Below are 22,474 nucleotides of genomic sequence, written 5' to 3'. Positions count from 1 at the left end.
TGTTAGGCCGGGCATGGTGGCTCACAGCTATAATCCCAGCACTTTGGGAGGCTGAGGCTGGAGGATCCCTTAAGCCCAGGAGTTTGAGATCAGCCTGGGCAACACGGTGAGACCCTATCTCTACAAAAGACATATAAAAAAATAGCAGGGTGTGATCGCTAGTGCCTGGAATCCCAGCTGCTCAGGAGGCTAAGGCAGGAGAATACCTTGAGCCCAGGAGTTCAAACTCTTAGTGATCTTTGGATGACTAAACTTTAACACGTCTAGCTCAAAATCTCTTGAGCATTCACACCACTGCATTTCAGCCCAGGCAACAGAATGACACCCTGTCTCTAAATAAATAAATAAATAAATTTTAATTGTGCAGCTATTATGTGCCAGGCACAATGTGGAAGGAAGGGGATACATTAGTGAATAAAACAGATCCTTCCTGCATGGTACTTAGTTTCTAAATGGAGACACACCATAAACCAGCAACCATAAATACATTCTTGCAAACTGAAAGAAGTGCTATGAGGAAAATGTACAGGATGCAGGGATGGAGAATGAGGAGGTCGGCTACCTTAGATACAGTGGTCACAGGATGGCTCCGTGTAGGAGATTTTGAGCTAAGATATGTTAAAAGTTAAGTCACCCCAAAGATCACTAAGATTAGTCTATAGTCTGACAACATAGGAACTATTGTCAAGGCAAGGCAGAACGGGTGAGGGGAGGGAAGCGTCACGGATTAGGTTCCTCTTGAAGAGCTCTAATAAGACCCTGATAGACCGACCAGGTTACAGTCCGATGGTCATAATCCAGATGAGAGATTTCAATCTTTTACTGGGGTCCTGAGCATATAGGGTAGAAATAACAAAGGTTGCTGATGGATTAGATGTGGGATTTGAAGTTTAGTTCTACCAAGTCCCTGGGACTCTTGCAGTCAGCTCCTTCCTGACTGGAGAATGGGAAGTGGGTTCCAGCAGCCTGAATTCAAGTGCATGATGAAACCAGAAAAAGCAAACGCCAAAATCAAAACTCTGAGCCTGAGAATACCTGCCAACAGGTGCATATGCCCCAGCTTTCCGTGGAAGGCAGTTTACCAGAGTCCAGTGCAATTCCTAATTTCCATAAAGAACTCACATTCAAATCAAGTCTGTCTAGTTCATTGTGGTTAAGGTAGTCAGGAAGTGTGCCACATTTTACAAAATTTTCCACCCAAAATGTTTTTTTTAATGGTGCTTAAAGGAAAAATTCTCATTTACCTGGAAAACTTAACTCCCTAAAGGGAAGTTTCATTCAGATAGCTAAAGTTTGCCAATCCCAGCCCCCAAGGGAACTGCAACAACGTCTCACCGGGCGCACTGCCTTGGCAGTTGCCAGGTGTCCGAGCCGGTTTGAAAGTCCGCGTCAATCCACACGACACAAACCGGGGGAGGGGCCGGGATCACGCTTCCCCTCCAGGACTGCCTTTTGTAAGTGTGTTTTGTTTCCGTTGCTGAGGTTTAGGGAGCTGCCCGGCTACCCTCACGGGTTCCCATGGAAACCACCACCTCCAGAGGACAGCAGGAGAGGCCAATTCAGGGTCCACCCGCAGGCCCCGCCCAGGGATGGGGTCAGTGAGGGTCCGGGCAGGGAAGGGAGGGACCCGGGAGCTCGTCGTAGGCGGGGCCGTGGGGGCCCGGGAGTTGGGCATGGGCGGGGCTGGCGCGAACGGGGAGGGGCGTGGCAGGTCAGGGGCGGGGCCTGAGTGCGCCTGCGTAGTCTGCGCCACTGAGGGAGGCGGAGGCGACGCGCGGGAGGAAAGATGGAAGACTACCAGGCTGCGGAGGAGGTAACCGCTGGGTCGGCGACGGAAGGGTGGAGGCCTAAAGCCCTGGCCGCGGAAGGACACGCGGTGCTGCCCGGGAAGACCTGGGTGCCCACCTCCTTCAGCTAGGCCGGTCTCGGCAGCCCACGGCCTGAGGTTCACGATAGCCGACGCTCCGCCCGGCCCCATTCTGCCCGGACACTGCCGCCGTTTCCCTGGCGCATGGGGCGGGAAGGGGATTGAGCTTCCCGCGCGGGGAGGCGTCGGGCGTGACTCGGAGAGAGCGCCCGGGTGAGCGGTGCAGAGAAACCTTCACGCAGGGCCTCGCCTCCCGCCCGTAGCCAGGCTCGCCGGGAGGATGACATCACCGCCCCTTGCTCTGCGGGGCTGACCCCAGCCCCAGCCTGGAGCGGGGCGCGGCGGCCGGTCTGGGAGCGCCGAGGCTTGGATGTCTCCCCGCGGGGGTGCGGGTGACCCTCCTGCCCCCAACCCCTCCGCCCCGGGCGCCTTTGTCTCGGGCCTCACCTGGGTCTGCAGCGCTGGGAACGAGTAGCACATTTCATTTCCGTTTAAGAGGTCTGTAAGAAAGCTCACTGTTGTGGGGGAAAAAATCGTCTTAGTGCCTCCTTGAGGAAGTAGCATAAAGCCCACGATCTTGTCAAGCAGAAGACACCCATCGGCACCGTGTGCGTTAAATGGCTTTCCTTCAAGCTCACGGTCATTCGGGGAATAGAGCTGATGAGCGCAGCTGAGATACAACCCTCATTTTCTTCTTACTGAATAATCCTCGTTGAAATTCAGATAGAGCCCTATGGATTTATTATGCAGCCTGTCAAAAATATAAACTATAGATACATTTGGTAAGGTTGGATATTTTACCATTTATGAAATTTAGTGGCCGGGTGCGGTGGCTCACGTCTATAATCCCAGCACTTTAGGAGACCAAGGCGGGCGGATCACCTTAGGTCAGGAGTTCCAGACCAGCCTGACCAATGTGGAGAAACCCCGTCCCTACTAAAGATACAAAATGAGCCGGGCATGGTGGCGCATGCCTGTAATCCCAGCTATTCGGGAGGCCGAGGCAGGAGAATCGCTTGAACCTGGGAGGCAGAGGTTGCCGTGAGCCGAGCGCGCCATTGCACTCTAGCCTGGGCAACAAGAGCGAAACTCCGTCTCAAAAAAACAAAAAAAAAAGAAAAGAAATTTAGTTTAACGAGGAATGTTTTCAGGGAAAATAAAACTAAAACTTAAGGACTGATTAAGTTTCAGTTTTGATCTGATTTCCTAACTAGCACACACTTCCTGTGACAATGACATAATCGGTGTTTGAATGCTCATGGCAACCAAGTGAATAGTGACCAGAAGACCTGGTGCAGGAGCAGTTGGCAAAGAAAAAGCCTTTCCCCTTAAACTGTTGCTAATATAATATTGGAAAATGTATTATAGCAATATCGAGTAAAACTGTTCTAAAAAAGAAATCGCTTTGTAAAGGAAAGCGCTTAGTACTGCAGTCCGATTCTGACTCCCACAAATGAGGTGGCTAAGTGGCTTCGTTATTCGAGATCTTAATTGAGTATGTGTAAAATGAAGGGGCTGGACAGAGTGATGAGTGTTCCACCTGGGATGGAAGCCCTGGGAGGTGGAGACCATGGCTGCCTTGTAGTAGGCATGTCTTAGGTGTTTACTGAATGGCCCGTTCTGGTCCTCCCAGCAGCCTCTTAGCAGCCTTTTCTCCATCTATTCTAATTTCATGTAGATGCCTGGGCCTTTGTAAGTATTCTCTCAACTCACCATTCATCTTTCTTGGAGAAGTTAAAACTGTCCACTGGATTCAATACAACTCTGCTTTCCACTAAAAATTCTTTCAAATGTCCCTCAACCTTTTTCGTACTGTAACCATATGGGAGGTGATACAGTGCCTTTCCTTTGTGATTAAGGTCACTGTAGTCACAAAGGATCCTTTAAGCTTCCAGAAATGACTTAATCTCTAAGATATTGCAAACTGTCATTCACTCAGTGAGTTGGTTTTGTTTCCAAGTCCGACTTCTGAGTACAGCGAGTGAGGTGGCTTCAGGCAGTCAGCTCCTGACCCACCTAAAAAGAAAGGACAGGGCCTGCAGTGGACAGCAGCCAGGCAGGGAGGAAGACTCACTGCCAAGTCAGGGTTCTCTGCCTTGATTCCCCCAGAATGCACGTTGACTGAGGGCCCCGGGAGGTTGCCCTCTTGAAGGCATGTCCAGAGCTGCGTACTTTTCCTGGGACTCAGCTGTAACTTTAAACACTTGTGCTCATGTGAAGAGCACATTGGCAGGCAAGTGCCTGACTGATGTTATTTTCAGGATGACCTTTTACCCATTCAGATCTACCATGTGTAAAAGGAAAACTAAGAAAACTATACTCCTGGCACTAGATTACTGCAGGCAGCTCACTTCCCGTGTCATCCAGACACTGACGGAGAACGGCCATGCTGGCAGATGGTGGTTAGTCCTGGAGTAGGAGGGCATCACTGGGAAAGAAAAATAATTACCTGGAAATAATATAATCATTGTACATTTTACAACTAATGGTGCTTTAAAAAAAATTTCCTCGGCCGGGCGCGGTGGCTCAAGCCTGTAACCCCAGCACTTTGGGAGGCCGAGATGGGCGGATCACGAGGTCAGGAGATCGAGAGACGATCCCAGCTAACACGGTGAAACCCCGTCTCTACTAAAAAATACAAAAAAATAGCCGGGCGAGGTGGTGGACGCCTGTAGTCCCAGCTACTCGGGAGGCTGAGGCGGGAGAATGGCGTAAACCCGGGAGGCGGAGCTTGCAGTGAGCTGAGATCCGGCCACTGCACTCCAGCCTGGGTGACAGAGCAAGACTCCGTCTCAAAAAAAAAAAAAAAAAATTTCCTCAAGGTCAGGCCTCCTAATCAGTTAACATCATGGAAGAGAGAATTACATCTTAAATGGATGGCTTCAGCAGCTTCAGTTAATTTATACAAAAATCACCCAACTCATTAAGCCTCTCTATTGCTTAATGATTCTAGCAGTCAGTTGAAATGGAAGAAGAGAATGAATTCTAGTTTAAAGTGAAGTCTTAGATTGTGGCATGATTAAAATAAAACAGGGCCGGGTGTGGCGGCTTAACGCCTGTAATCCCACCTCTTTGGGAGGCTGAGGTGGGAGGATCACCTGAGGTCAGGAGTTTGAGACCAGCCTGGCCAACATGGTGAAACCCCCATCTCTACTAAAAATACGAAAACTAGCTGGGTGTGGTGGAGGACACCTGTAATCCCAGCTACTTGGGAGACTGAAGCAGGAGTATCACTTGAACCTGGCAGGTGGAGATTGCAGTGAGCCGAGATCATGCCACTGTGTTCCAGCCTGGTCTACAAAGCAACACTCTGTCTCAAAAATAAATAAATAAAACAGAACACCTTTACATTACGTACATGTATTCTAGTCTTCTGGTTTCTGAAGACTGTAATGCCATCCCTCCTTGCTAAAGTGAACAGTCTACTTAGATTATTTCTAAGGTCTTCATTTCTAAATTATGTTCATTACGTAAATTTGCATTTATCAATGTAGTGGAAATATCTTTTAAATAAACTTAACTGAATGTTCTTCCTTGCAGACTGCTTTTGTTGTTGATGAAGTGAGCAACATTGTAAAAGAGGTAAGAGGATAAATGCTCACTTCTTAAAGGTTTGATTAATGGCTTATATTAGAGAAAATAATGTGTTTTAAATACTATCTTGGAATTGTTTTGACCGAGTCTGTGTGTTTTGGTGTTTCAAATAACAGTTTTTACTTCAGCAAATAGCTAGTTAAGAATTGCTTCTATATTATACAAATTACATATTTTAAATCAGACAAGGAATTTTATGTACATAGCATTATTCCTGAATATCACCAAGACTTGATTCTATAATCTTTTAAGCATAAAAGACTCCTGGCATACAAATAGATGTCTCCAGGGTTGAATGAAGAAAGAGTGAGTATAAGAAAATTGAACAGTTAACTTCCAGTTAACTGGTGATCCAGTTTGGGGCCTATATGCTTACTTTTCTTACATTTCTAAACTCACACTTTATGGTGTTATTGATCATGAAGAGGAAGAGAGACAGAAGGGATGTTTGTTATTCATTCAGAAAGTACATACTGAGGGAGCACGCAGGGCATATACCCTCCTGGAGTTTACAGCTGAGGGGTGGGCAGGGCAGACACATCAAACAGTCCCCCTGGAAAGTGTCAGCCTGCATTTGCTGTGTGGTAAGTGCCACTAGTGGTGGTGCTGTGAGAGCATTGAACAGGGAATGTGACCCACCCAGGGAGTTCAGGGACCATTTCGAGCTGAAATCTGAAGAATGAGTAGAAGTAGGGGTAATGCAGTAAAAAGAGGGGACAAGGCCCCGTGGGAAGTGGGGGCAGTGCACATTCCCCGTTCCCCCCTATTGCAGGGACTACAGGTAATTCTGTACTCAGGTGACCCTAAATATTGGGTAGTAGTCAATTTGCGCAGGTCCAAAATTGGTGGAGAGTTCCCTCCTCCTTGAAAAACTGAGTTTCAGAGTATGTGAGGAGGGAGAGCTGGTGGAGGGAGAGGTTTAGCTTAAACAAAGCCCCCCCACCTTTTGACAATGCCCAGGTCTAGTAATACCGCTGTCCTCTTAAACTGGGACTTCTGGCCCCCCAGCCCTCTTGCAGCCTCTGAGCTGGGAGGGAGCACAGTGGCAGAGGACAAGAAGTAAGCCAGCCCTGTGTGTAACATGACTACTCAGAGTCCCAGGGAGATGATTGGCAGGTCTGTAGGTAGAAATCAGAGTGACCTAGGGAGGTTTTAGGTCCTCAAAAGCAAGGTCACTGGATCTAAGCCGCAGGCATCAGATACCAGTCTGTCCCCACTGTGCACAGCTCAGATCCCCGGACTGCTGGTTTGCTCTGCCTGAGGACAGACCTTGGCCCTCACTGAATGTTGTTATTTTCACTTTAGGTCATAAGTGTCATAGAAACTCAGGTTCCTGGTTTCTAGCACAGCAAGTTAGGGGTAGAGAAGAAAGTTGCTGAGATGCAAGCACACTGGCATCCATGTGAAAGGGGAGCTGACGCTGAAAAACCCAGAAAATCACACAATGGCAGTATCATAGCGATAAGCTTAGCGAGAACAGCGACAGTGAGCCTTGCATTGTCAGATAACCCCCAAAGAATATAGCATAGAAAAAGAAGTAAGCGTATAATAAAGGAGAAAAGTTGGGCTGGGTGCTGTGGCTTATGCCTGCAATCCCAGCACTTTAGGAGGCTGAGGCAGGAGGATCACTTGAGCCCAGGCATTTGACAGCAGCCTGGGCAACAGAGCAAGACCCCATCTCTACAAAAAAGTAGCCAGGCATGGTGGCACATGCCTACAGTCCCAGCTACTGGGGAAGCTGAGGTGGGAGGACTGCTTGAGCGCCAGAGGTCAAGGCTGCAGTGAGCCAAGATTGCATCACTGCTCTCCAGCCTGGGCAACAGAAGGAGACCCTGCCTCAGAAAAATCAAAATAAAAAAATGTCATCATAAACCTAAAATAAGTTTTGGAATATAAAGGGCTTTTAGTTATCTGAAAAATGCACTTAACGTGATAACCTGTTCCCAAACAATGCTGGATAAAAGTATTTTTTAATATATGATTATTTGGATAGGTTTATATATTGTCAGTTGTACAAATAATACAATTCTTCTAATATATAGTATTAGTATATGTTAGATAGTAGTAGATAAAAGTAATACACCTTTAAGAAATGAATGGCAAAATATTTTCTAACCTCGACAGGAAAAAAAATGTATTGCTTATCTCTAAATATTAATAGTAGTAGTGAACATTAAGTATTAGGTCAAAATGTGTAAATAATTTGACAGACTGAATTTTTAAAGCAAATTTCAAACATTTAAATGAAATATAATACTATTAAAAGGTATATTTGCAAAGGCACCCTCATGATTAAAAATAAACTTTTCATAAATCACTTCTTGGGGTGCTGTCAGTTCTGATTGAAAGGTGGTGTGAGTGCATTTGGTTAACCGGGACGCACTTTGTGCTTTGTTTTCTAGGCTATAGAAAGCGCAATTGGTGGTAACGCTTATCAACACAGCAAAGTGAACCAGTGGACCACAAATGTAGTAGAACAAACTTTAAGCCAACTCACTAAGCTGGGAAAACCGTTTAAATACATCGGTAATGGGTTTTTGTTTCTTGTATATTTGAGGGATGGTTTTTTAACACTGATCAGAGGGGCATCCAGTACCAGAAACAACAGCTAACGTGGCCCCACCTCAAGGAAGGCTCCTGGTGGGAGTCGGTCGTGTGTGTAGCATACGTTAGCATACACTTGACCATTTGGCTGCTGGTACAGTTGCAGGGCGTTTGTGAAGCGGGATCTTACAGGAAGTCCCATCAGATGCTTTTAGAACAAGTGAAGTGGAGAGGAAGCGTGTACAGACAGCCCCCAACTTAACAGTGGTTCAACTTAGGATTTTTCAACTTTGTGATGGATTTACCAGGGTATTAAGTGCATTTGCAACTTAATTTTTATATATTGTCGATTTATGATGGGTTTATGGGACACTGTAAGTCAAGAAGCACCTATAATTTGTCAGTGTAGTGAGACGAGGCAATCTGTCCCTATAATTTTTATTGAGAACATCAGCCATGTGCAGCTATGTACTTTTGCTGAAAGTGGACAGAATGGGCCGGGCGCAGTGGCTCATGCCTGTAATCCCAGCACTTTGGGAGGCCGAGGCAGGTGGATCACGAGGTCAGGAGTTCAAGACCAGCTTGGCCAAGATGGTGAAACCCCATCTTTACTAAAAATACAAAAAATTAGCTGGGCGTGGTGGCACGTGCCTGTAATCCCAGCTACTCCAGAGGCTGAGGCAGAGAATTGCTTAAACCTGGAGGGGCGGAGGTTGCAGTGAGCCGAGATTGCACCACTGCACTCCAGCCTGGGTGACACAGGGAGACTCCATCTCAAAAAAAAAAAAAGTGGACAGAATGACATTTGTGTTACCCGGTAGACTTCTCTAATAAAAATTTGTTTTAACTTAAGTGACCTGTGTAATCATGCAGAAGAATGGGGCTGGATTACACACGGCAAGTTCCTGCTTCTGGGACAGCTCTACTGACGGTATGATTTTCATTCATGTTTGTGAAGTTTTGTTGTGTGAAATATGTGACTGGACATTTCTTTTCTTTGAATGCAATGTATGTTTATCAATCTTTTAAAACATTTTATAATAGACTTGCCAAGGTTCTTTGCGTAGCCTATAGGTACTTGACTGTTGGCCTTATTGTGAGTAAAACATCGTCCCCCAGCATTCCCTGCCTTAAATGCTGCTCTCTTCCCTCCCGCAGGGAGCTGCACTGTGCGATGGGAGAATAAGACCATGTACTGCATCGTCAGCGCCTTCGGACTGTCTATCTGACTTGCAGTTCAGCCTATGGCCTTTCTCCTTTTGTCTCTAGTTCATCCTCTAACCACCAGCCATGAATTCAGTGAACTCTCTCCTTGTTCTCTTTAAGTGTTTTGTGGCATTCTCACAATGTAGAGGAAAAAACCAAATGACCACACTGTGATGTGAACGGCACCGAAGTCAGATGAGTATCCCTGTAGGTCACCTGCAGCCTGCGTTGCCACGTGTCTTAACTCTGAATATTTCTTTTCAAAGGTGCTAAAATCTGAAATCTGCTAGTGTGAAACTTGCTCTACTCTCTGAAATGATTCATAGACACTAATTTTCCATACTTTATACTTTTGTTAGAATAAATTATTCAAATCTAGAGTCTGTTGTGTTCTCCATGGTCTGCATAGTATCATAAATGATTTCTTCGTATTTAGTGAGTGGCTTCATAATCTATACAACTGGGCCGGGTGCGGTAGCTCATGCCTGTAATCCCAGCATTTTGGGAGGCCGAGGCAGGCAGATCATGAGGTCACGAGACCGCATCCTGGCTAACACTGTGAAACCCCGTCTCTACTAAAGATACAAAAAATTAGCTGGGCGTGGTGGTGGGCACCTGTAGTCCCAGCTACTCGGGAGGCTGAGGCAGGAGAATGGCGTGAACCCGGGAGGCGGAGCTTGCAGTGAGCCAAGATCGCGCCACTACACTCCAGCCTGGGCGACAGACCGAGACTCTGCCTCAAAAAAACAAAAAAAAACTATGCAAACAAAAAGTTGCAGTTCTGCTGTGGTCCTCTCTATGATGTACTCATTTCACCCATGGGACCAGGATCCTGACGTCTCTGCTGGGCTCTGGTTAGATTCCTGCCCCTGGGCATCACACCCACCATTCTTAAGCCCTCCTCTTCTAGAGATTAAGGGGTGGGAGGTGGCCAAAGCAATTCCTATTCTCTTAGCCAGAGAGCTCACACTTGGCCCAAAGCTGTGACACCTTAACTGTTAATCCCATGTTCTCTGTAGGGCTCACAAATTGTTTTAGTACTTCATAGCTTACAAAATGGCTTTCACAATCACTCATTTCATGTCCTCAACAATTTGCAGTCATTTAAAAATCAGAAAATGTGTTTGGAGGTTATCTGATTGGTTTAAAGTCACACATCCAAGTAGGGAGATGGGCCCAAACCCAGGACTTGTCTCCATCTTCAGTGCTCTTCCCCAGGCCATGTTAGACGTGGCAATAAAGACGACACCTCCGTGCCTGCCTGCTGAAATGGAAAAGCCCTTCCGTTACCGCCAAAGCCGCTTTATTAAAGCATTTATGTCTGCAAGGCCAAATTAACTCCACACACAAAGAGCAAACAAATCAAGACACATAGAAGTGAATATTAAAAATTTATTAACATTTACCAGAAAGGTAGTGTCAGAATTAAGCCATTCGCAAAACACGAATTTGCTCATTCACTTTTGCCTGATGACAGCAACACTGTGATGGGGTGGCACTGTGCTCCAAGGACAGGTCCCCAGCTGAATACATGGCTCTAGAACCTCTCCTTCTGGGCTTAAAGTTTAGTGTTACTTTACAAATATTTACAGTCATTTTGTAAAAAGGCAGTTTCAGTAGCAGAAAATTCTTCTGTTTTGTAGTATGGTGTTATAGTTACCAGCATATCTCCAATGTCAAACCAAGATAAACAGCATCACAAGATGTCACAGACTCACACAACTTCCCTTTGGCCAGGGGAAAAGATTTCTATCTTTTTTTTTCCCCCCAGAAGTCTAACCTCTAAGGCAACTGGTTTCTAAAACCCTCAAAATACACAAATACACTTTCATGTTTTAAGTCTCATCTTCACTAAATGTTCAGACATCCCTTTTAATTATCCCTTTTATGAGGATCTGTGTTTTTCCTGTGATAAAGGATTCAGGAAATAATTTACCACATTATAATCTATTTAACATAACTACCCTCAGTAAATAGTTCATAAAATACTTGGGGCTGGTAACATTTGTCTTGTAACCTGCTCATTTAGTGGGTTGGGTTTACATAATGTATCTAAGCTTTTACTGCAATCTGCAATTATGTACAGTAACAACCTTACAAACCTTGAATATAGTATATATATCCCCTTCTCTAGCCTTTCAAATGGGGCTTGAGAGAAAATGGCACCACTTCACTGCTGTAATGATTTAATAATAAATCAAGCAGACTTATTATCCACATGGATAATGAAGCTCTCCCTAGGGAAACTGAAATACCTCTGGTCATCTTCCAGGTTCTGCTAGACTGGACCAGTATTTAAAAAATCCCAAAGATGATGTTATTCAAGCCATTACCATGAAAGAACTAAAGTCAGCCCTTTAAGTTCGCAAAAACTTTAACATAACTACCCTCAGTAAATAGTTTATTTTTTCTTCAACAATTTTCTTGCTACTGTCAAAAGTTTCTGGCAGACTTTAGTGTTTTAACCGGATACCTATGGTACATATTCTACATGCCAAGTGCTAGAGAGTTTAAGCAAAATTTTACGTGGGGTATGTAATAAGTTGATATTTATGATATACCAGGGAAGACAAGTTGAAAATACATGACTTAATAAGAACCATTTTCCCCTTAAAGTACTAATTTTTTTCTTATTTCCAACTTAGTTACAAAAAGTAAATAAATCCCATATTTTTCATTTCACTGATGCATGAAAACTCAATGTATGAAGTCATCAGTTTATAATTACACTATAGGACAAAGATAAGTTTTAAAAAGTTCTAGTGTGTGTATGGCTAAATGCCTCAAATATTTTACATTTACTGATAAGTAACAGCATTCCAAATCATGGACAATTATTTTATAATGATTAAAAATTGTAAACTGTATCACAGAACATGTTAATCAGCACAAGTCTTCATCAGTTTACATAAAATTATAGTAGTCTTATTAGAAATTGTAAAATTTGGTAACAGAAAATTTTTTTCCATACACAGAAAAAAAAAAAAAACCACATCATTGCAAATTTAAAAATCATGTAAACTTAAATTACCCTTGCAGTAAGTTGTCTTAAACATTCATATTTACAAGGTTTTTAAAACAATGTGAATGGAACCCATATTAAAAGTACATTATCACTAAAGTTTAAATTAAAAGGAAAGATACAAAGGAAAGTCATAACAAATAGTTTCTCATGAACATCTCTAAAGTCCTAGCACTACTTAACATGGATGGTAATTTGAAGCTCTGCATGGTAATCTGAGAGTCAATGCATAGATGAAGAAAAAAAGTAGGTACTGTTTGGGATGCGGAACTATCATCTTCTGGACCTCAATCGCCAAGACAGCATCAGTCAGGTTGCCCACAGTTACCAGATGTTAATAGACGTGTGACTGCAGAGGTGAAGAGGAAAGCATAGGAGACGTCCACACGAGACTTCTATATGGAGTCCTTGACTGAAAGGAACGGGGAAGCTCCAGGGCTTTCTATGATGCCACAGATTCAACGGTGCCAAGGACTTCACAGAGCAGGTCATCCCTATCTGACCGCTATGTGACGCATGGAGGACAGGGAACCCCTTCTGGAAGCACGAGTTGCCTTCTACCCAAATACGTTTTCCATGAACCATTTAAAACATTTTACTTTTCATTTTGTTTCCAAATATGAGTTTTAAAAACTTTTTGCCAATAACTAATCTAAAATATTCTATCAATCTTTCATGAAGCTTTATTTATTTATTTATGAATGACACGGGTTCTCGCTCTGACATCCAGGCTGGAGTGCAGTGGCGCAATCATGGCTCACTGCAGCCTCGACCTCCAGGGCTCAAGCAATCCTCCCACCTCAGCCTCCTGAGTAGCTGCGACTATGGGCATGCCCCAGCATGCCCGGCTGACTTTTTAAATGTTTTATAGAGACGGGGTCTCCCTAAGTTGCCCAAGCTGGTCTCAAACTCCTGGGCTCAAGTGATCCTCCTACTTTGGCCTCCCAAAGTGTTGAGATTACAGGTGTGAGCCACTGTGCCTGATCCCTCATTTAGCTTTTATTTAAATAAATAAATAAGGCTCTGTGGCATTTCATATTCAACAGAATTGCAGAAACTGCCATTTATTGGAATGATAAGGGTTCCTCTCCTGCCCAATTTACCACCCACAGGGAAATCCATTTAGTGATGTGTGTACACACAGGCCCCTGAAAAGCACCATGGCAATAAGACCTTCCCCACAAGGAGTTGGTAACCTGTAAATTACCTTAGCCTTTCCTTATTCAACTTATCAAACCCTCCTCAGAACTCCACACTATTACTTCCCCTTTGGTGACGTGAAGGGTTGGAACCCAGGCATCCCCCATTCCCGATGAGTCACAACACACACTGCACCAAACGCAGTCCATGTAAGTGACCAATCACTTCAGCCACCTGGTTACCCAGGACACTGGCTACTCAACGAGGAAGGACTGCCCTGAAGCGGCCACAGATAAGGCTTCCCTTTGAGTTTAAAAGGCCAAAAAAACAGTACCAGGGAGAAGGGAAGAAAGAGGGTGAGGCTGCCACGCTGAGGACCTAGTCACAGGCGGCCCGTGAACTTGGAATCAGTGAATGATCACAGAAAAAAAAAAAGTACGTAATTCACTCTACTAAAAATGTGTGATTTCCTCCTCATCACTGAAAACATGCTCTCTCATCTGTAATCTTCGTAAAAAAGGATTTGGCTGTTGAAACTTGTTATCAGCGCCTCTCTTCTCATAGCCACCAAGACAATAAATTTAGCTAAACATTTAAATTTGCCCTCAGTTTTGGTTTTCCTTTAAAAAAATATGTAAACAAATGAGGAACAGGAAACCTCTGCTTATAAGAAAAGTCTGAATATAACAGGGGAAGGTCAGCAGACGGTCACCGGGGAAAGCATCCAGGCACCTTGTCGCCTTGCTGGGCTGGCCAGGGCTCAGTCACTGTCTGACTCCTCCTTGTACTTGGCCCGAATGGCCTGGCCGTTCTGCAGCGGCATTTCTTCATAGTCACTCCTGTGAGGAAAGAGACGAGACCGTCTGACTTCTGACAGCTCTTTATTCACCTCTTCCACACTGACACACCATCCCTGCAGGAATTCGACCACAGCTTTGCTTCCTCAATTTTCTATCTCCAACTGCTACTGCTGCTGACCCCATCCTCCTCTCCCCCACCCCCAGGTTCCCAGGACCTATGAGTCCAGAGAGCACAGTTCTTCCCGTGGCCAGCACGCCCCACAGGTAGCCAGCAGAAAGGAATACCACCACATCTAAGCCCGAATACTGTGAAAACAGAAAACCACGAGCCACTCGACACTCCAAAGTAAATGCTTTCATACCTTAAAATAATTTTAGAATAGTAACCCATTCAGTAAACATGCAAGGCCATGCTGGGATGCCCAAGGTGTGCCGGCCTTCTGAGGGACAGGCGCTGGGATGTGCGAGGTGCGCCAGCCTTCTGAGGGACAGGGGCTAGGATGCCCAAGGTGTGCCAGCCTTCTAAGGGACAGGGGCTGGGATGCCCGAGGTGCGCCGGCCTTCTGAGAGACAGGGGCTGGGATGCCCGAGGTGCGCCGGCCTTCTGAGAGACAGGGGCTGGGATGCCCGAGGTGCGCCGGCCTTCTGAGGGACAGGGACTCACCCATAAATCACATCATCATCGGAATCATTCAGCATGGAGAAGGCAGGATTGTCTTTCAGCTGGGACTCTGAAAACCAACAAGAGCATTTTCATCTCAAGCAACTGACGTGATGAGACTGGACAGGCAGGATGTTGTCTCAGACAAAGGATGGGAGTCGGGAAGAGCTGGATTCAAATTGCAGATGCTGCCATCATCAAATCTCATGAGGCTATTTTCTCATCTACAAGACAGGGCTGGCCTGGCATGCCTGGCAGGGACGTCCTGAAGGCTGAGGGAGGCAGCCTGTGGGAAGGAGCAGGCAGGCTGCCGGTGCCCGCGGGCGAGCTGCCTCCTGTTGACACGGGGAGTGGGGAGCCGAACACAGGCCCCAGGAGACGCGGCTCTGCCCTGCCTGCCCCGGCCCAGTCCTTGGACTTGCAGCGAGCTGCTTCTTCTGTAACATGGGCATGATTATAAGTTTATCATAAAGTTGCTGTCAAGCTTCAGTGAGACGCCGTTTGTGAAAGTGCCAGCACACTGTAAGATGTCGGGGGGTGCGGGGGGCTGCCTATGTTCTAGAGAGCTCCCATCCTTTTCACTCCCTGTGAAAGAGGGTTGTTTTGGTTTCATTATTGGGTGACTTTCTGTATGTTTTGGCTTTTCTTTTTAATGGTCACAACACTACTACAGATGTTCCTTGACTTACGATGGGGTTATGTCCTGATAAACCCATTGTTAAGTTGAAAACATCATTAAGTCAAAAATGCATTGACTACAGCTAAGGTACCGAACATCGCAGCTTAGCCTATTCTGCCTTAAGTGTTATTACCTTAGCCTTTAGTTGGGCAAAATCATCTAATGCAAAGCTTATTTAATTTTTGTTTTAAGAGAAAAGGTCTCATTCTGTCCCCGAGGTTAGAGTGCAGCGGCGTGCTCATAGCTTACTGCAGCCTCTCCTCTTGGGCTCAAGTGATCATCCTTCCTCAGCCAAAAGAGTAGCTGGGATTATAGGCACGTCACCACACCTGTCTAATTTTTAAATTTTTTGTAGAGATGGGGTCTCTATTTTGCTCCCCAGGCTGGTTTCAAACTCCCAGCCTCGAACAATCCTCCTGCCTTGGCCTCCCAAAGTGCTGGGATCAAAGGATCAAAGCCTGTTTTGTAATAAATGTTGACCATCTCATGAATTTACTCAGTGCTGTACTGAAAGTGAAAAACAGAATGGTTGTTTGGGTATTCAAAGTGTGATGTCTCCTGAATGTGGATTGCTTTTGCACCTTTGTAAAGTCAAAAAATCCCCAACCGAACAGCGTAAGCTGAGGACTGACACTAACAAAATGAGTATGTTAACTGTGTGGGAAGGACACAACGCAGGTTCTACGTATGCTGGCCCCCAACTCACCTCAGAGCTCAACATTTCAACTCACTGTCTCTCTGCCAAGAGAAGTCACTGGGAATCACAGTGCCCACATGAATGGGAAACCCAGGAAGTGGGTCATGGAGGAACACAGGCTTCTGTGCCCGCTACCTGGCCAGCAGCCCAGACCCCAGGGTGGCTTACCATAGAGGGCATTCTTCGACGGAGAATATACAAAGGCCAAGGTGTAGAGATAGAAGTTCAACAGGCCATAGAAAGATAAGAACTCGGCTGGTGGTGCTGTCAAGGGAAGGAACGCGGCATCTGGACACATCAGTCAGAGGCTGTGCCTCAGCCCGACCGCTCCTCCTGCAATCAGCAGCCCCTTCTGGTGCCAAGCCCCTGTCAGTGACTGGGGGTCCCTAACCCAGACGTCAGGACTCCACAGTTCAAGCCCACAGCCAGGGGTCACAAGGACTCTTCAAAGTCACAGTAAATAACAGATCAACTGTGGCCTCTCACATCAGTGGAAACCTAGCTTCACTGAGCCATCTGGTGGCGATCCTGTCACCGGCACCGAGCGCAGGGCCAGAAGAGATGAAGTTACACGAAAAGGGCAGGAAGGCCACGGGCAAACAGCAAATCAAGGTCTCTAGATACAATAATGAAATAAAGAATTAGAAACAAACTCTCAAACCAATTGTTCTGAATATTTTCTGGATTACAGACCCCTATGAAAATCTGATAAAAGCTTAGCATGAAATTCAGTCACAAAAATTTGAAAAAATCGTGTATTAATTCATGCATTAATTGGGACATAAAAAATCCCAAAGAACCCAAGATTTAAATGATTAACTCCTGAAGTGTCCCCAAAAAGGAGTATGTGCCAACAAGCACACACATCACCTCTCCGACTTCTGGGCGAGGCCAGGGCTCCCTGGAGGCAACAGCCCTGCCCCACTGGCTTCGGGCACAGCGGGAATCGAAGGGGGTCTTAATATTTTATGAGCTCTTCCCTACAGACACAGGCTCAACTTGCCATGACTGTCACCCCTATATCTCAGTGATGATGAGAGAGAGACCCCCGGGGCAGACAGGAGGTGCACGCCAGCCCTCAGCCACCCCACAGTGCTCTGCTGGAGGGCAGAGGGGGCTTGGAGCCCCGCGGTGTGGAGGGGCGACCGCACCTCATTTACCTCATGGCGCCTGCCCCTCTGGGTGGAAAGCAGGGTGGTGTGGGCACGCTCCAGAGCACCAGCCTCCCTGGGTTTGGAACCGGGTTCTGCCACCCAAAACCTGACCTGGGGGAACTACTGAGCCCTCCAGGCTCAAGCTTCTTGTGTACAGAGGAAGGACAGGCTGCCCTGTCCCTGGGCTGCAGCGGGGCCAACTGAGATGCCTCTCAGCAGAGACGAGGCCTCCAGAGAACAGGGCGTGGGGAGCTGACTTGTCTCCTCTTCAAAGGGGCATATCTGAGCCACTAACCGCTGCAATGCTAAGCAAGCCTCCTGCAGCCAGGGCCCTCCAGTTAAAAGGATATAATTCTGGTAGTGAGTTGACAGCTCTGCTACAAAATTGTCTTGTAGTACTTGTGCTCCAAATCTCAAATAAAGGATGACGATGCTGAAAAAGACAGAGGAACAGAGACAATATGTCAACATGCATGAAAACGGCATTCGCTTCAGAGAATTCTCCATTCATCCCATTCAACTTTTTGGTCTGTACATTATGATTTCCGTATGGGTACTTCCACACACGCGCACAGACGCACGCACACGCACACACACAGAGAGCCCCTGCCTCTGGTTTTTGGTCTCGGATCTAGGCAGGCTAGACCCACCGGCCAGCTGCAGGGACACGATGAACCCTGATGCGGACCCCATCACACTCTCCCTACTTGGGGCCTTGAAGCCCCCCTGGCACATTTCCTCCCTGCTCTCGCTCTCGTAATTCAGGTTTTCGAGACCATCTCTGGTGACAGAGTCCCCCTCTCCCAAGAGAAGCCCGTTTCTCCTTCATCACAGCTCCCCTTTCAAACACAGGGATGCCTCCCCGGTCAGTTCCAGTGACTCGCACAGCAACGAAGGCAGCACCTTTGGTTCAGATTGGTTCAGACTCCCACCCGGTGACAGATGACAACAGAGGCCTCAGGTAACAGGTCCATAGGCTCCTTCTCCGCCAGCCTTCCACCTCACCTCCCACATGCCACTCTCAGCCAGACGGTTTCATTAACATGTGCACCAGACCCTCTCACCTCCCAGCTCAAGACCCTCTGGCGGTCTCCTAGCACAGAATGGAAACCAGACTCGAGAGCTCGCTCTGCCTCCCACCGTGCCCACGCCTGCTTGTCTCCAGCCATGCTGGTCTCCAGCGACACTGCTGTCTCTCCACCTCGCCGTGCTGATGCTCACCCAGGCTGCCTGTTCTGCAGCCTGGAGCAGCCACCCCACAGCTTTCAGGGATCCTCCTCAGGTCCTCGGCCAAATGTCACCTCCCCAAGAGACACATCCCTAAACCACTCATCTGAAGTGGACCCTTCCCGTCCGCAAGTCACGTCTTCGTTTCGTCTGCCGCATGGCCCGCAGGGGGAATGTATTTAGTTGTTTGCCACTCGTCTCCCTCTGTGAGAACATAAATCCCGTGACAGAGAGAAGCCTGTCTGCCAGGAGGCACTCAGTAACTATTTGTAGGATAAATGAGTCCTGACACCAGCGTGAAGAAAGATCACAAGGCAGGGCAACCTCCGAGACGGAGGTCACCAGAAGTAGACAGTAGCTCCCAACTTGGGGACTAGGTAATTTGAGGGTGAGGGTGTGTGAGAGTGATGTTGTGAGGTGAGAGTGAAGGTGTGAGAATGTGAGGGTGAGAGTGAGGGTGTGAGAATGTGAGCGTGTGAGAATGTAAGGGTGTGAGAATGTGAGGGTGAGAGTGAGGATGAGAGTGAGGGTGTGAGAATGTGAGGGTGTGAGGGTGAGAGTGAGGGTGTGAGAATGTGAGGGTGTGAGAATGTGAGGGTGTGAGAATGTGAGGGTGTGAGAATGTGAGGGTGAGAGTGAGGGTGTGAGGGTGTGAGGGTGAGAGACTGTGAAGGTGTGAGAATGTAAGGGTGTGAGAATGTGAGGCTGAGAGTGAGGATATGAGAATGTGAGGGTGAGAGTGAGGGTGTGAGAGTGAGGGTGAGAATGTGAGGGTGTGAGAATGTGAGAGTGTGAGAATGTGAGAGTGTGAGAATGTGAGGGTGAGGGTGTGAGAATGTGAGAGTGTGAGAATGTGAGAGTGTGAGAATGTGAGGGTGAGAGAGGGTGTGAGAATGTGAGCGTGTGAGAATGTGAGAATGTGAGGGTGAGGGTGTGAGGGTGTGAGAATATAAGGGTGAGTGAGGGCGCGATAATGTGAGGGTGTGAGAATGTGAGAGTGAGAGTGAGGGTGTGAGAATGTGAGGGTGAGAGAGGGTGTGAGAATGTGAGGGTAAGAGTGAGGATGTGAGGGTGTGAGAATATGAGGGTGAGAGTGAGGGTGTGAGAATGCGAGGGTGTGAGAATGTGAGGGTGTGAGAATGTGATGATGAGAATGAGGGTATGAGAATGTGAGGGTGTGAGAATGTGAGGGTGTGAGAATTTGATGGTGAGAGTGAGTGTGAGAATATGAGAGTGAGAGTGAGGTTGTTAGAATGTGAGGGTGTGAGACTGAGGGTGTGAGAATGCAGTGTGAGAATGTGAGGGAGAGAGTGAGGGTATGAGAATGTGAGGGTGAGAGTGAGGGTGTGAGGGTGAGAGGGTGTGAGAATATGAGGGTGTGAGAATGTGAGGGTGAGAGTGAGGTTGTGAGAATGTGAGGGTGTGAGACTGAGTGTGAGAATATAAGGGTGTGAGAATGTGAGGGAGAGAGGGAGGGTATGAGAATGTGAGGGTGAGAGTGAGGGTGTGAGAGAGAGTGAAGGTGTGAGAATGTGAGGGTGTGAGAATGTGAGGGTGTGAGAATGTGAGGGTGTGAGAATGTGAGGGTGAGGGTGTGAGAATGTGAGGGTGTGAGAATGTGAGGGTGAGGGTGTGAGAATGTGAGTGTGAGAATGTAAGGGTGTGAGAATGTGAGGGTGAGAGTGAGGGTGTGACAATGTGAGGGTGAGAGAATGTGAGGGTGAGGGTGAGAGTGAGGGTGTGACAATGTGAGGGTGTGAGAATGTGAGGGTGAGGGTGAGAGTGAGGGTGTGAAAATGTGAGCGTGTGAGAATGTGAGACTATGAGAATGTGAGTGTGTGAGGGTGTGAGAATGTAAGGGTGAGTGAGGGTGCAATAATGTGAGGGTGTGAGGGTGTGAGAATGTGAGGGTGTGAGAATGTTAGGGTATGAGAATGTGAGGGTGAGAGTGAGAGTGTGAGAATGTGAGGGTGAGAGTGAGGGTGAGAGTGAGGGTGTGAGAATGTAAGAGTGTGAGAATGTAAGGGTGTTGAGAATGTGAGAGTGAAAGTGAGGGTGAGAGTGAGGGTGAGAGTGAGGTTGTGATAACGTGAGGGTGTGAGAACGTGAGGGTGTGAGAACGTGAGGGTGAGATAGGATGTGAGAATGTGAGGATAAGAGTGAGGGTGTGAGGGTGTGAGAATGTGAGGGTGAGAGTGAGGGTGTGAGAATGTGAGGGTGACAGAATGTGAGGGTGAGAGAATGTGAGGGTGTGAGAATGTGAGGGTGTGAGAATGTGATGGTGAGAGTGAGGGTATGAGAATGTGAGGGTGTGAGAATGTGAAGGTGAGAGAATGTGAGGGTGTGAGAATGTGAGGATGAGACTGAGGGTGTGAGAATGTGAGGGTGTGAGAATGCGAGGGTGAGAATGAGGGTATGAGAATGTGAGTGAGGGGCAGGGAGTGTGAGGGTGTGAGGGGATGTGTGAGGGTGTGAGTGTGGGTGTGAGCGTGTGAGAGGGGCGAGGGTGAGGGTGGGAGGGTATGTGAAGGTGTGAGGGAATGTATGAGGGTGTGAGAGTGTGAGGGGGTATGTGAGGGTATGTGAGGGTGTGTGAAGGCATGAGTGAGGGGTGAGAGGGTGAGGATGTGTTTGAGTGTGAGGGTGAGTGATGGTGTGAGGGTGTGAGGGTATGAGTGAGGGTGTGTGAGGATATGAGAGTGGGAGAGTTTGAGTGAGGGTGGGAGGGTGTGATGGTGTGAGGGTGTGTGAGGTGTGGGGGGTGAGGGTGTGACAAGATGTATGAAGGTGTGTGTGTGTGAGGGTGTGAGGGGGTGTGTGAGGGTGCCTGCGAGAGGGTGTGAGGGGTGAGGGGGTGTATGAGGGTGTGAGGGAGTGAGTGGGGGGGCTGAGGGTGTGACAGGATGTGTGAGGGTGTGTGTGAGGGTGTGGGGGGTGAGGGTGTGACAGGATGTGTGAGGGTGTGTGTGAGGGTGTGTGAGGGTGTGTGAGGGTGTGAGGGGGTGTGTGAGGGTGCCTGTGAGAGGGTGTGAGGGGTGAGAGGGTGTATGAGGGTGTGAGGGTTGAGTGTGGGGGAGTGTGTGAGGGTGTGACGGGATGTGTGAGGGTCTGTGTGAGAGGATGTGAGGGAGGGTGTGAGGGTGCCTGTGAGAGGGTGTGTGTGTATGAGGGTGTGAGCGGGTGTGTGGGTGGGGGTATGTGAGGGTGTGACGAGATGTATGAGGATGGGTGTGAGGGTGAGTGAGGGTGTGAGAGGGTGTGAGGGGGTGTGTGAGGGTGTGAGGGGGTGTGTGAGGGGGTGTGTGAGGGGGTGTGTGAGGGTGTGAGACGGGATGTGTGAGGGTGTGTGAGGGAGTGTGTGAGGGTGCCTGTGAGAGGGTGTGAGGGTGCGTATGAGGGTGAGAGAGGGTGTGTGGGTGGGGGTATGTGAGGGTGTGACGGGATGTGTGAGGGTGGGTGTGAGGGTGAGTGAGTGTATGAGGGTGTGAGGGGGTGAGTGAGGCTGTGAGGGTGTGAGGGGGTGTGTGAGGGTGTGAGGGGGTGTGTGAGGATGTGCGTGAGGTGTGAGGGGGTGTGTGAGGGTGTGAGTGTGGGTGTGAGAGTGAGGTTGGGTGTGAGGGTGTGAGAGTGAGGGGGTGTGGGTGTGAGTGAGGCTGTGAGGGTGTCAGAATGAGGGTATGCATGAAGGTGAGAATGAGGGTGTGGGGTGAGTCAGTTGTGAGTGAAGGCGTGAGTGAGGTTGTGTGAGTAAGCCTGTATGTGAGGTTGTATGGCCGTGTGTCTGAGACGTCAGAGAGGACAGCATGCACATGTAGCCCTGAACAGAGACTAATAAACACACATGCCGCATTATTCTGAGTGAATTCTGATGCTGAATGAAATT

The 22,474-nt window shown here is 47.7% G+C and overlaps 3 protein-coding genes across 15 annotated transcripts in view; 1 reads left to right on the top strand and 2 right to left on the bottom strand.

Annotated features, from left to right (window-relative positions):
* Positions 1–3,067, bottom strand: part of SYTL3 (synaptotagmin like 3) — a 130,574-nt gene extending 127,507 nt beyond the window's left edge. For 3 of the 6 annotated variants that reach the window (XM_077999601.1, XM_077999604.1, XM_077999609.1), the window contains exon 1: positions 2,315–3,067. The gene's annotated coding sequence lies outside the window, so the exon portion shown is untranslated. The remainder of the gene's footprint in view (positions 1–2,314) is intronic. The other 3 variants (XM_077999600.1, XM_077999606.1, XM_077999608.1) reach the window with 3 other exon arrangements.
* On the top strand, positions 1,732–9,589 carry DYNLT1 (dynein light chain Tctex-type 1). 2 transcript variants are annotated; one of them, XM_015137043.3, is made up of 5 exons: positions 1,732–1,813; positions 5,408–5,449; positions 7,864–7,987; positions 8,859–8,936; positions 9,164–9,589. In XM_015137043.3, the coding sequence occupies exons 1-5, from the start codon at positions 1,787–1,789 to the stop codon at positions 9,232–9,234; spliced, it is 342 nt and encodes a 113-aa protein (XP_014992529.1). In that variant the 5' UTR covers positions 1,732–1,786; the 3' UTR covers positions 9,235–9,589. The 2 variants fall into 2 exon arrangements, with proteins under 2 accessions (XP_014992529.1, XP_014992530.1); XM_015137044.3 differs by lacking the exon at positions 9,164–9,589 and having other exon boundaries at positions 8,879–8,934.
* Positions 9,590–10,589: 1,000 nt separating this feature from the next.
* The window catches only part of TMEM181 (transmembrane protein 181), a 110,124-nt gene continuing 98,239 nt past the window's right edge, over positions 10,590–22,474 (bottom strand). For all 7 annotated transcript variants that reach the window (XM_015137046.3, XM_077999618.1, XM_077999613.1 and 4 more), the window contains 4 exons: positions 17,715–17,797; positions 16,379–16,468; positions 14,838–14,904; positions 10,590–14,212 (listed from right to left, as the gene is read on the bottom strand). In XM_015137046.3, coding sequence (XP_014992532.2) covers positions 14,134–14,212; positions 14,838–14,904; positions 16,379–16,468; positions 17,715–17,797 — 319 coding nt within the window. In that variant the 3' untranslated portion in view covers positions 10,590–14,133. The remainder of the gene's footprint in view (positions 14,213–14,837; positions 14,905–16,378; positions 16,469–17,714; positions 17,798–22,474) is intronic.

The sequence above is a fragment of the Macaca mulatta genome, chromosome 4, assembly GCF_049350105.2.
Source record: "Macaca mulatta isolate MMU2019108-1 chromosome 4, T2T-MMU8v2.0, whole genome shotgun sequence".
Taxonomy (NCBI): domain Eukaryota; kingdom Metazoa; phylum Chordata; class Mammalia; order Primates; family Cercopithecidae; genus Macaca; species Macaca mulatta.
This window is presented reverse-complemented; position numbering and strand designations above follow the sequence as displayed.